At 31.6% G+C, this 12,303-nt stretch overlaps 1 protein-coding gene across 2 annotated transcripts; it reads left to right on the forward strand.

Moving 5' to 3' along the window:
* The first annotated feature begins 4,639 nt into the window (after window positions 1-4,639).
* Window positions 4,640-11,961, forward strand: Naam (Nicotinamide amidase). 2 transcript variants are annotated; one of them, XM_065367576.1, is made up of 11 exons: window positions 4,640-4,868; window positions 5,009-5,184; window positions 5,267-5,575; window positions 6,305-6,434; window positions 6,609-6,665; window positions 6,762-6,866; window positions 7,241-7,375; window positions 7,467-7,595; window positions 7,708-7,876; window positions 7,980-8,122; window positions 11,696-11,961. In XM_065367576.1, the coding sequence occupies exons 3-11, from the start codon at window positions 5,490-5,492 to the stop codon at window positions 11,786-11,788; spliced, it is 1,047 nt and encodes a 348-aa protein (XP_065223648.1). In that variant the 5' UTR covers window positions 4,640-4,868; window positions 5,009-5,184; window positions 5,267-5,489; the 3' UTR covers window positions 11,789-11,961. The 2 variants fall into 2 exon arrangements, with proteins under 2 accessions (XP_065223648.1, XP_065223649.1); XM_065367577.1 differs by having other exon boundaries at window positions 4,640-4,823.
* The last annotated feature ends 342 nt before the right edge of the window (window positions 11,962-12,303 follow it).

The raw sequence follows: 12,303 nt of genomic DNA on the forward strand, positions 1-12,303 counted from the left end.
GACTTTTCAGTTTTATTTCGTGTAATTTCTTCGTATCCTATTGGCGCGCTGAAGGGTTTGTAAATTTATTGGTAATTTGGATGGAAAAATTGAAAAGTACTGGCTTATTTTGGAGATTAAATGAAAGAAAGAGTGAGCGAGGTAGTTGATGATAATAATTGTCATGTACGACTTGTACGAGTAAATCGCCCTGATTATATGCGGTCGTGGTTGTTATCTGTAGAATTTCATCTTTCTAGTTACTCATTTCCTGGATTTAATGATTTTTCGCATGTATTTTTCAACATTTTTATTCTATGAAAATAGTAAACGATTAGGATGAATGATAATTTATGATGATTTGATACTCACCTATCTATGTATTTTATGGTTTGTGAATTTGGTATCTTCTTTCATCAGTTCATTTTATTGCTTATCGTTTTGTACGATCGTAAAACTACAGATTATGAAGGTCATGTAGAAAAATGTCTATTTGTATTTTCATTTTTTTGAAACGATTTGAAATCGATCAGGAGGGGGGGGGGTCGAAAAAGGGGTATGTGTCTATGTAGGCCAAGTTTCAGCTTTCTAGGCCAATTTAGTAAAATTTTGTGATTCATTTTTCAAGTTTCCATTTTTGGATTTTTTTCACTTTTAAAATGGGCACTTTAGGCAAAACAAAAGCCATAGTTGGCTAATAAAGGTGACCCTCCCCCACCGAGAGATTTTCGTGGGACAAGAGAGCCTCACGAGTGTGGAATGATCGACTTTACTTGATTTTTCAATTATCGAAATGTGAAGGGACGAGAAGAGAGGAGACGTAACTGCGATTTTCTGAAAACTTGAAGTTCAAACTGGACTGGAATAAATAAATTGAAAAAAAAACCAAACATAGAACAGAAGATGGAATAAAATCTGAAATTGAAAATTGTTCCTGTTTTCCAACACTGTCTTCACCCCCCCCCCCCTCCCCCCCTCCGCTCCAGATAAAAAATACATCTCATCAATATCGAAATATTTTTGAACGCGTCAGTGATGAGTGTAAGAAGGAAAGCTTGGTTGTCATCTCCAAAAGTTCTTATTTTCTACGATTCTTAGCAAATTTTTACATCGGTTTGTTGATTTTAATTTTATTGTTTCAACGATCCTGTTCCATGATGAACCGAACGATGCTAAATCGAGAAAGCATGCAAAAATACTTCACCAGCCAGAAATTTCAGATAGGTACCTGAGTGAATTTTTGAGAATTTTGGTGAACTTCAAAAAATTTAATTTGGATCAAAATCGAGAAAAAAATCGTCAAATTGAACTATAAAACTGAAATTTTATATACGCCTTATTTTCGAACTTCCAAATCGTTTTGAAGCGGTTTCGAATCGTTTTAAATGGATCTGGAGCCTCCAGCAGCTGGAGAAGTATGTATTTTCGAACTGACAGGACCTGATTTTGGAAAAATTACGCGTAATTGGTCGAGCTAGATAATTAAAAAGCACGAATCGCGTTCATATACGTGCTTAAGTCGAATTTTACAGATTTTAAGAAGTTGTTCTCTTTAAAACTAAAATTTCCTTAAAATTTGCTGGGGGGCTTCAAAGTTCAAACCGTCCTAAAACTATCTCCAGTCACCTCGACTTGTTAGAAATGGGTCTTGAACTTAATTTCAGATTTTTTTTGCCAAATGGTACATACAGGAATGTTGATTTTTCAAATTTTCAAATTTTGAAATCGCTGGAGAAGTATAAGATTTTGAACTAGAGAACCCCATTTTGAAAAAAAAAGTGTGTGATTACTCGAGTTGGTCTCTAGAAAGCCCCAATTAAATAAACTAAACGTTAATTTGGACGTTTTTTTGAACTTCTTTTTTGAAAATCTGGAATTTCCAAAAAAGTGACGACTGGAGGCTCCAGAATGGCTTGAAACCACCTTCAACCTTTTCAGCATGTTGAAATTGAAGTATGAGGTCAGCTTTCCGACTTCATTGAGTGAAATTTTCACAAAATTTCAACTATGTATCAATAATTTACTGGAGGCTCCAAAACTGCTCAAAACGGTTCGAAATTAATTCCAATCGATATTTGGGAAGTCGAAAATTGGGTGCATTTCAAATTTCAGTTTTCTATGTGAATTGAATAAAATTGTGATTTTTTTAAAATTTAGTAAAAAACGAAGAATGCACTTTTGCCCTTTGAAATTTTGACTGGTGATGTAATTTTGCGTGCCCTTTCAATTTAGTTTTGATTCTCGCTTTTTCAAGAATGACAAAATTCTTGATTTTTAGTAAAATAGCTAAAAATTGCGGTTCTTTCGCAAAAAATTTGAAAAAAACTCATATTTTTTCGAAAAATGGACTAGAAGTCTCGTTTTTTTGACAGAAATTGCAAAAAAATATCATTTTCTGGCTCATATCGGTCTAACAAAAGGTCCTGTTTTTTTTCAAAAATATCAAAAAATCTCACCTTTTGCCGAAATCTCTAAATACTTTGGTTTCTTGCTAAAAACTGTCGTTTTTTCGAGAAAAATTCAAAAAAAACTTCCATTTTCAACAAAGATAAAGAAAAAGCGTCATTTTTTGCCAATAATTTCCAAAAAGTTTTTCTAAAAAATGTAAAAGAACTAAAAAAGTTTCACTTTTTGAAAAAAAAATTGTGAAAAAATGTAACTTCTTTGTTAGCAAAAATTAATTTCTAAAAATTATTGATTTTTAATTGCCCGATTTATGTTTTTTATTTTTCAATAATTAGGTATTCGCTATTGTGAAAGATTTTCATTTTTTTCGAAAATTATGCAAAAGCCTTGTTTTTTTTTCGAAAATTATGCAAAAGCCTTGTTTTTTACTAAAATTATGCAAAAGCCTTTTTTTTTTCAAAAATTGTCGAAAAGTAAATACAAATTCTTCTGTTTTTTTCATTTCCAATTATTGCCAAAAAATCCTGCTTTTTGCCAAAAATTGTATCAACTTCTCCTTTTTTTAAAAAATTGCTAAAAATTGACTTTTTTTCAAAAAATTGCTAAAAATTGACTTTTTTTCAAAAAATTGCTAAAAATTGACTTTTTTTTCAAAAAATTGCTAAAAATTGACTTTTTTTCAAAAAATTGCTAAAAATTGACTTTTTTTCAAAAAATTGCTAAAAATTGACTTTTTTTTCAAAAAATTGCTAAAAATTGACTTTTTTTCAAAAAATTCCAAAAAAGTGTAATTTTTTCAAAAATTGGCCAAAAATCTTGCTTTTTTACCAGAAATTGCCAAAAAGCCATTCCTTTTGTTATAATTGTCAAAGTCTCGCTTCATTTTTCCCGAAATTGCTTTTTTTATCCAGTAAGTGCAAAAATTCTCAGTTTGTTGCCAAAAATTGTCGAAATGTCTCGTTTTTTTGTGAAAAAATTTCAAAATATTTCTACTTTTTAAAATTAAATACCAAAACAATAGGGCTCCACCTAATTCAATTTCTAAGGTCCTGAGTTTTTTTTTATTAAAAAGTTTTGCTCGCATTTTGTCATTTTTTTTTTTTTGGTTTTATTTTTGGCTATTTTTTTGAGCTTTTTCGGTTAATGAAGTTACCTTTTTTCAAGTTGAAAAAACACCAATTTTAGGAATAAATACTAAATACTGAAGCGAGGGACGATAATTAATTTGTATGAGAATTCTTATTGTTGGTGTCTGTCTACGATATACTTACTACAAAATTGAAAAAAATCAGTTCAGATATATGACTGAGCTGCGAAAATTTTTCAAATTGTAATTTCAGAATAGGGCTACTTCTCATAAATAAGCTCGGATCTGGGCGTCTAGAAGACTGAAACTTCGCGGAATTTACAGAAGTTTCTACCTTTCATGCAAATTAATACTCATACCAGTATCAACCCAAAATCTGTCGGAGACAAATTTACCCTTCTTGGCTACCTCTTACAGCTTTTTATTGATTTTTCGAAAATGAATCAGTATTCAATTGATGCGAAATTCTCTCTACTTTCAATTGATATGATTTTGAAGCCCTAGGAAGGTGTGATCTTCTATGGCAATGGCTTGCCTGGCAGTATGGAAAACTGAAACTAGCTAAAAATTGAAGCTGAAATGAAGAAATTGAAACTAAAACTGAAAATTAAAAACTATACCTACCTAAGTAAAAAAAAACAGTGATGGAAAACTGAAACTGAAGTGAAGAAATTCAAACCAAAATTGAAACTGAAAAAAGCACAACTGATTTTTGGTAGTTTATTTTTTCCAATAAATTTCCAAAATATTACGAATTTGACGAGGAAAAATTGGAACTAAAACTGAAGTCTGAAACTGAAACTGGAATTTGAAAAAAAATAACTGAAATGAAACTACAAAAGTACTAAAACTGGAAACTGAAACTGAAATGCAAAAGTTTTGCCACCACTGTTTCCTGGTCGTGTGTAAATAGAGATATCTTGAACGGAAAAAAACCTGAGATGGGCACATCTGGTCATTTTTTCACCTCGCATGATTTTATTTTTGGTAAAAAAAATTAAAAATTGAAAATTCCAGGAAATTTTGCAATTGTGATTTTTTTATTTCACTTTTGGTCACACTGATGAAAAAAGCCGAAAAATACCTTTACCTACTTTTGCGGATTTATAAAAGTAGGTAAATGCGAATGATAAGAATTTGCATCGATTTTCTTATCATTACTCATTTTTCATTGAATATTGAGGTTTCTTAATTATTTTGAAGAATTGAATAATGAAATAATACGTTAATTAGTTGACTTTACATAATGAGAACTAGGAAAAGACAGCGGTTGACAATATTTTAACGAACGTATTGTGAAAGAACTTCAGCGAGATGAGAATGTAAATGAAAATCAACGTCGTCGCCGGAGGTACATACGATTTTCCAAGCGAGTTTATCACGAATATGCTCTCTCGTGCGTAATTCCAATCGTCTGACCCCTAATTTAATCAACCAGTAGTTAATTAATCAATTACGATAAGAAGAAACCGAGCTCGTGAGTATATTAGAATACAAGCAGATAACTGATATGGAAAATATGATTTTTCACCGTAGGTATCCCCGATGAAACATTCTCCACTCTTCAGAGATACATATTCGTGTAGTGATCGAGACATCATTTGTGCGTGAAAATTGATCGTACCAAGGGATATATTTGTGCGCTAAATGACGTCAGCTAGGTGTTACCGGGGCGAAGAATAAATTAGGTGGCGGTATGCTCCGAGAGACGGGTGTGTTTTCCGCTAATAAATAAGTTTAGTATTGTTTCGATTGGCGAATTTTTCAATGTTAGTAGAAATGATTTGGTTTCAGTATTGCCTAGAACCACGCGCCACCTGTGGGAGAAGTAATAGAATAGATTACGTGTGTACGTGAATGTGAAAAAAAAAAGTTGACATTTAAACAGTACCAGTCGGTTCGAGCACGGCAGTCTTCAGCCAACGGTGTAGATTATCGATTGTATGTCTTTTCCAAGTAGTACAGGAATCTCCCGCCAAACTTACGCTCGTCTTCTTCTATTTCGGTGTATTTTAAAATGAACGGAACTACCGAACGGCTAGGGTTCAGTTTTAGAACCTCTAGTAGTATGAATGCTTGTTTCGAAGCTTTCGATAAAGATGGGTAAGTGTGTTATCTATCTTTTCTGTTTTGCAAGAATTTGTTACAGTTTATTTGACGTTCTATGTAGATAGTTTTTTTTTTTACTTTACTTTTATAAATTAATGTTCGTTCATCGTTGATATTGTAATGAGTACTTGTACGTTTAGCTATAGGTAGACTGTTGTGGTAGATTTCGACTTGGTTTCAGGAGTAACGAGTAACCGGTTCGGTCACATTGTTCGATTACATGTTAATGTATTCTTTTCACTTTTTTTTCTCGTATTTTAATTTCCACCGAACCGAACGTAGACCACCGGTACCTGTTTTGTTCTTTTTTTTCTTTAGTATACGTACGTGAATTGCGTTCGTTATCACCACGTGGTTTATGTGAATTTCTACGGTTACTGACTTACAACGAGACTAAACGTGCGATGATTCATAATCATTTAACGTCTACGAATGAAATATTTTCTCACTTGCATGTTTCTATTCGTTCGAATAATTATTTCGATACTGCATTTCGTTGATTTTAATAATTACGATTGTGAAATTTCAACGACTGATAATGGTTCGGTTTATTATGTTGACATACTCGATAGTTGATTGTTTATGTTCGAGTTCGAGTGCTGATTTGTCGTTTTGCAGAATTACCTACTCGAATGTTGAAAATGCCAATAGATTAATATTTTTAGTAAAAGAATTAGGTACTAAACCGAGTAATGGATTAATTTGATTTGTTTTTTTCTTCAGAGATGGATTTCTTAATCACGAAGAATTCAGCTGTGTTTGCAAAGCGTTGTTTAGAAACGACGATGGTATCGTGTACAGTTTGAATGACGATGAATTGAAAGAAATTTTCGACGTATTTGATTTAAATCAGGTAATAATTTTACCGAATGAATTGAAAGTATTATTTCGTTCGATGCTCTTCGATTGCATCATTCTTGTACTCGACGTTTTTGTAGTACCTATTCAAATTTTTTTTTTAGAAATAAATTAGTAAGTGATTGAATGTGAACTTGAAATATATTAATTTTATTTTCCCATTATTTAGGATGGTTGTATCGATATTAACGAATTCACATTCTGTTGGAATAAATGGATTAAAGTAGTAAGTGATTCGAAATACTTGTCCATTCACCTCATACCTACCTATTGTTTGTATCATCAGTTCATTACGCTCTAATCACGATAATCTTTGTCTCAGATCGTTCGCCCCATCAGCGCTATATTAATCGTAGACGTACAAAACGACTTCATTTCTGGAAGTTTGAATATAAGCAAATGCGCCGCACAGCACAACGGTATCGAGGTGAGTAATAAAATGAAACGAAATAAACAACGAAAACGAAAACCAAAGCAGCGAAGCGTTATTTTTAAGATAGGTATAAATAAAATAAAGAAAACGAACGAAGGAGGAAAAAAAATTGATTTTCCATTCGGCATTCGTCGCGTAAGCTAAGCGTAAGTTACGTTGGAATTTTAAAGTGAAATTGAAAAAGCACGTTAAAAATTTCGTACCTATTATGCCGCCTTACACGACATATACGCAATTGAGTCATTTAAAATAGCGTATTGACTTAATTTAATTCTCTATTGTCGTCAGACACGCGATGCGCTGGTTTTTATTGTTCGAGATCGGAGGACGAAGCCGCCTAATGTGTGGTGTATTCTTTTTTTTTTCAGGTAATCGAACCAATTAACCGGTTATTGGATACGGTACCGTTTGATGCGGTGTTTTATTCGCTCGACTGGCATCCGGCCGATCACGTATCGTTTATTGATAATTTACATATGAGACCACTTCATCCTGAATCTCATGTAAGTTCATTATTATCCTACAAATGTTCATTGTTCCCTCTCTCGAGTTTAGAAAAATATCTAATATTATGGTTTTTTTTTTGGTGTTTAGATCAGTGCTGAAAATGCTCAGGTCTACGATACGGTGGTATTCGAAGGACCTCCTGCTATGGCTCAGAGATTATGGCCTCGACATTGTGTTCAAGATACCTGGGGAGCTGAACTGCATAAAGATCTTAAAGTAAACCAGCTCTCATTTAATAATTTGATTTTGGATTTTTTTTGTTTAAATGTTACGTTACTTACCATTTATTATTTGAAAATGTAAACTAATGAACTTTACTTACTTACAGATAGTTGAAAACTCTACTAAAATTTACAAAGGAAGTTCGCCCGAGGTAGATTCGTATTCGGTATTTTGGGATAATATGAAATTACTCGAAACCTCGCTAACCTCGCAGCTCCGAGATAGAAACGTCACCGATATATATGTTTGTGGAATCGCTTATGACGTTTGTGTTGGTGAGTTGGTTGATGTTGGACGCATGATGCGATGACTGATGTGGTTTTTTTTCATGTACGATGAGATCTATGGTGTAATTTTTGTTTGTCCTCGTTTGTGCAGGTGCTACTGTAACCGATGCATCGAATGCTGGTTACAGAACGATACTTTTAGACGATTGTTGTAGAGGTGTCGATAACGACGATATCGAAAAAACTAAAGCTAACGTAGTTAAAAATCATGGCGTTGTTATTAATTCGAATCAGGTGAGCGGATAGGATATATTGTGAAGGTATTTTTTTTCGTGGGGGATATTGAATTATGTTATCTGTGTGAATAGTTCTTGAAAGATAAGAGAAGTTGAATAAATATAGGTTAGAGGTTACCTATTTTGTGTCAAAATTCGCCTGAAATACGAGGAGCAGTTTTTTTGTCGAATTTTTATGAAATCATAATCAACCAGCGTCCTCGATAACTATGATTTTTCGATTTTATGTGAAAATTTCATTTCATCCATTCACCTTCCCTCTCGTTTTTTCCACAAAAATTGCGAAAAAGTATCATTTTTTGTTAACGATTCTCAAAAAGTTCAATTTTTTAATAAAATTATCAAAGTCTTACTCTTTTCCGAAAATTTTCAAAAATTCTCACTTTTTCAAGAATGACACAATTTTTTAATTTTTGGAAAATGGCTTGAAAATGTTTTTTTTTTTTTTTTTTGCAGAAAATCCCAAAAAGTATTGCAGTCTTGCTTTGGGTCCCATTTACTTACCTGACAGAAAGTCCTACTTTTCGCTAAAATCATCAAAAATCCTTGGTTTTTTTTAATTTACCAAATTTTTACGTTTTAGAAAAATGGCCAAGGATTGATTTTTTTTTTGGATCAGATTCCAAAAAGTCTGACTTTTTTTCCAAAATTGTGCAAAATTTTTGCTCGGCCAAAATGGCGAAAAAAATCAATATTTTATTTGCTTGTGATTCTCGCCTTTGGTAAAAAAAAAAAAACAAAACAAAAAAAAACAACAGACACACGCGTCTTCCCCCCCCCCCTCTTCACCTCCCTCCCCACATCCAGAAAAAAAGATAAAGAAAACTCTGTAGTCTCCATTTTTCTAAAAAAAATGTCCCATCGGTTGGCTTTTTGGACAAAAATTGGTAAGAAGCCTTTTTTTGTGTCAAAATTCGCCTGAAATATGAGGAGCAGTTTTTTTGTCGAATTTTTATGAAATTATGATCAGCCAGCGTCCTCGATAACTATGATTTTTCGATTTTATGTGAAAATTTCATTCCATCCTTTCATCTTCCCTCTCGTTGTTTCCACAAAAATTGCAATTTTCAAAAATTCTCACTTTTTCAAGGGTGACAAAATTATTTAATTTTGAGAGAAATGGCTTGAAAATGTTTTTTTTGCGGCAAATCCCAAAAAGTATCGCATTTTTCCAAACAAAAATGTACAGAAGTCTCGATTTGGATCATATTTACTTATCTGACAGAAGGTCCTATTTTTTGCTAAAATTCTCAACATTTTTGTTTTTTTTTTTAATTTACCAAATTTTTACTTTTTAGAAAAATGGCCAAGGTTTGAGTTTTTTTCTGGATCAGATTCCAAAAAGTCAGACTTTTTCTAAAATTGTGCAAAATTTTCGCTTTTTTGGCCAAAATTGCGAAAAAAAATCAATTTATTTGCTTGTAGTTCTTGCCTTTTGTAAAAAAAAAAAACAACAGGCACATTCGCCTCACCTCCCCCATCCTGAAAAAAAGAAAAAGAGTCGCTGGTCTCCATTTTTCTAAAAAAATTGTCCAATTACATAGTTGGCTTTTTGGTAAAAAAAAAATTGACAAAAAGCATTTTTTTTTGTCAAAATTGTCAAAAAATGTTGCTTCTTTAAACATGACAAAAATTTTTGCTCTTCAGCATAATGACTAAAAATATTCCAATTTTTTCTGAAAATTCAAAAATTTATCAAAAGTCTCGTTTTTTGAAAGATATTGGGAAAAAATTCATTTTTTGGCCCCTAATTACTTTACTGAATGTTCTCTTTTCTGGTAAAATTGTCAAAAAGTTTATTGCTTTCTGTCAAAAATTAACAAAATTCTCGCTGTTTTCCAAAATTTACCAAAATTTTCGCTTTTTAGAAAAATGGCTGAAGATTTCTCGTTTTTGTTTACAGATAATTCCAAAATTCCGGCTTTTTCAATTGAAATTGTGAAAAAGTATTTTTTGGAGAGTAATTACTTTTTATAAAATGCTGCTTCCTGCACATATATATTGTCAGTCTTACTTTTTGCAATAAATTCACCAAAAAAACTCGTTTTGTAGCAAAATTGTCCAGAACTCTCATTTTTTCCGAAAACTCCAAAAGGTGTCACTTTGAAAAAAAAATGTAGGTACAAAAGTCTTGCTGTTTGCCAAAAAATGTCAAAAATTCTCACTTTTTCAAAAATGACAAAAATTTTTGTTTTTTGTCAAAATGGCAAAAATTTATCGTTTTTTCAAAAAAATCCAAATAGTGTCACTTGAAAAAAAAATGTACAAGTCTTGGTTTTTGCCAAAAAAAAGTCAAAAATTCTCACTTTTTCAAAAATGACAAAAATTTTTGCTTTTTGTCAAAATGGCAAAAATTTATTGTTTTTTGAGAAAATTCCAAAAAGTGTTAAAGTGTTTGAAATCACTTTTTGGCAGAATTGCTAAAAAGTTTCTTTTTTTTAGAATTACTCAAACATTTGTTTTTTTTTCTCAGAAATTGCCAAAAAATGTTTGCTTTTCAACAAAATTACTGAAACTTGTCAGTTTTTTTTTTCAAGTTTTTCATTTACTTTGTCGTTTTGAAGAGAAAAAATCCCAAAAAACGTCATCTTTTCCAAGAACTGTCTGTCTTACTTTTTTTTTTGCCAGAAATTGTCCAAACATCCTTTCTTGATGCTAAAATTGTCGAATGTTTTGCTTTTTTCCAAAAATTGCAAAAATTCTCACTTCGTTGCCAAAAAGTCTCGTTTTTTTTCACCTAAAACTTGCAAAATAGTCCAACTTTTCAAAGTAAGTACTCAATTAAAAACTAGTGAAAATTTCAATTTGAAATGTTCATGTTTTTCTTGGTCACTTTTCTCTGCATTGAAATGTTGTTTTTTTACTTTTTCGATTACTTTTTCGAACTTTTTTGGTACCTAACAAAAGTTTCTTTTTTCCAGAGAATTCTTCAAAGTTTTCTTTTTCATATGTTTAAAATTTTCTAATCAAAACTCGTTTTGCAAATTTGCGGAAAGTTTCAATGTAGTTGATGTTGTTTTAGTAAATTATTTTTGGATCAATTATTTATATCTCAAAAAGAAAAACTGCTGATTCAGCAAACTTTGATCTATGCATTTTTCTTCAAAGTCACCATTTTGTTAATTCAGAACTGGTTTTTCAAAATGGCGGAAATGTTCAATCAATGTTATCAAATTTTGATTTTTCTTTCAGTTTACCTAGTGAGATAATAATTATTGAAACCTGAAAGTTGATTCATGGAATATTATTATTGGATCTATTTATTCATATCTCAAAAAGAAAAACTGTTGATCCATCAAACTTTGATCTATGCATTTTTCTTCAAAGTCGCCATTTTGTTAATTCAGAACTGGTTTTTCGAAATGGTGGAAATGTTCAATCAATGTTGTTAACAAATTTTGCTTTTTCCTTCAATTGAAACCTAAAAATTGATTCGTGGAATATTATTAAGTTTAAATGTGGAAATAATATGATATTCGTTCGCGAATTGATTATACTTTAGCATCACTTCGTAAAGGTAACGTGATTCTAAACCATACGTTAAAACTTTTGAATTGTTTTCTTATCTCAGGTGAAAGCCATGGTCGAAGGAAAAGACCGAAGACCGGAATTAGGCTACAAATTAGCGATCGAATTAAAGAAGAAATTGTTAAATGATAAATAGTCTGTGATTAAACGAATCTCACCGAGCTTACCAGTGTGTAAATGAAGCACCGAGTTCCATAAACTATTTTAGTTGTTTTTTTGTTACAATAGAGAGACTCAAAGAATGAATTATTTTAAGCACATATTATACGAACACTTATTTTTAATAAAAAGAAGAAACCTTTTTTTTAATATATTGGTTATTGTGGTGACTAGATTCGAGTACCTATACGTACTTAATAGGTACTTCGTAGGCCTAACTACTCGTTCTCTTAATCGTAGTTCGTCACGTTTATTTTCTTTAGGATTTGTTCGTATAAAGTGCGATGGTAATATTTATTTTATTTTCGTTTTGAAATGTTTTATAATCCAGATACTTGAAATTTCCGTACAGTGTGCAATCTGGATTCTCGAACGTGTTCAGATGTGTTATCATTACCAATATACTCACAATTTCATTCAAATTACCAAATTTGAGTACTGATTAAATCTGCTGGAAGATAGGAAACTACATACAAGATATTAACAGGTTCG

The sequence above is a fragment of the Planococcus citri genome, chromosome 5, assembly GCF_950023065.1.
Source record: "Planococcus citri chromosome 5, ihPlaCitr1.1, whole genome shotgun sequence".
NCBI lineage: Eukaryota > Metazoa > Arthropoda > Insecta > Hemiptera > Pseudococcidae > Planococcus > Planococcus citri.

What these genes read in the sequence shown, in the direction of transcription:
- Naam (XM_065367576.1), top strand. Translation starts at nt 5,490, where the DNA reads ATGAACGGAACTACCGAACGGCTAGGGTTCAGTTTTAGAACCTCTAGT. An exon ending in ACGTATTTGATTTAAATCAG is followed by an intron (nt 6,435 to 6,608) that starts GTAATAATTTTA and finishes CCCATTATTTAG; the next exon opens with GATGGTTGTATCGATATTAA. An exon ending in GGAATAAATGGATTAAAGTA is followed by an intron (nt 6,666 to 6,761) that starts GTAAGTGATTCG and finishes TCTTTGTCTCAG; the next exon opens with ATCGTTCGCCCCATCAGCGC.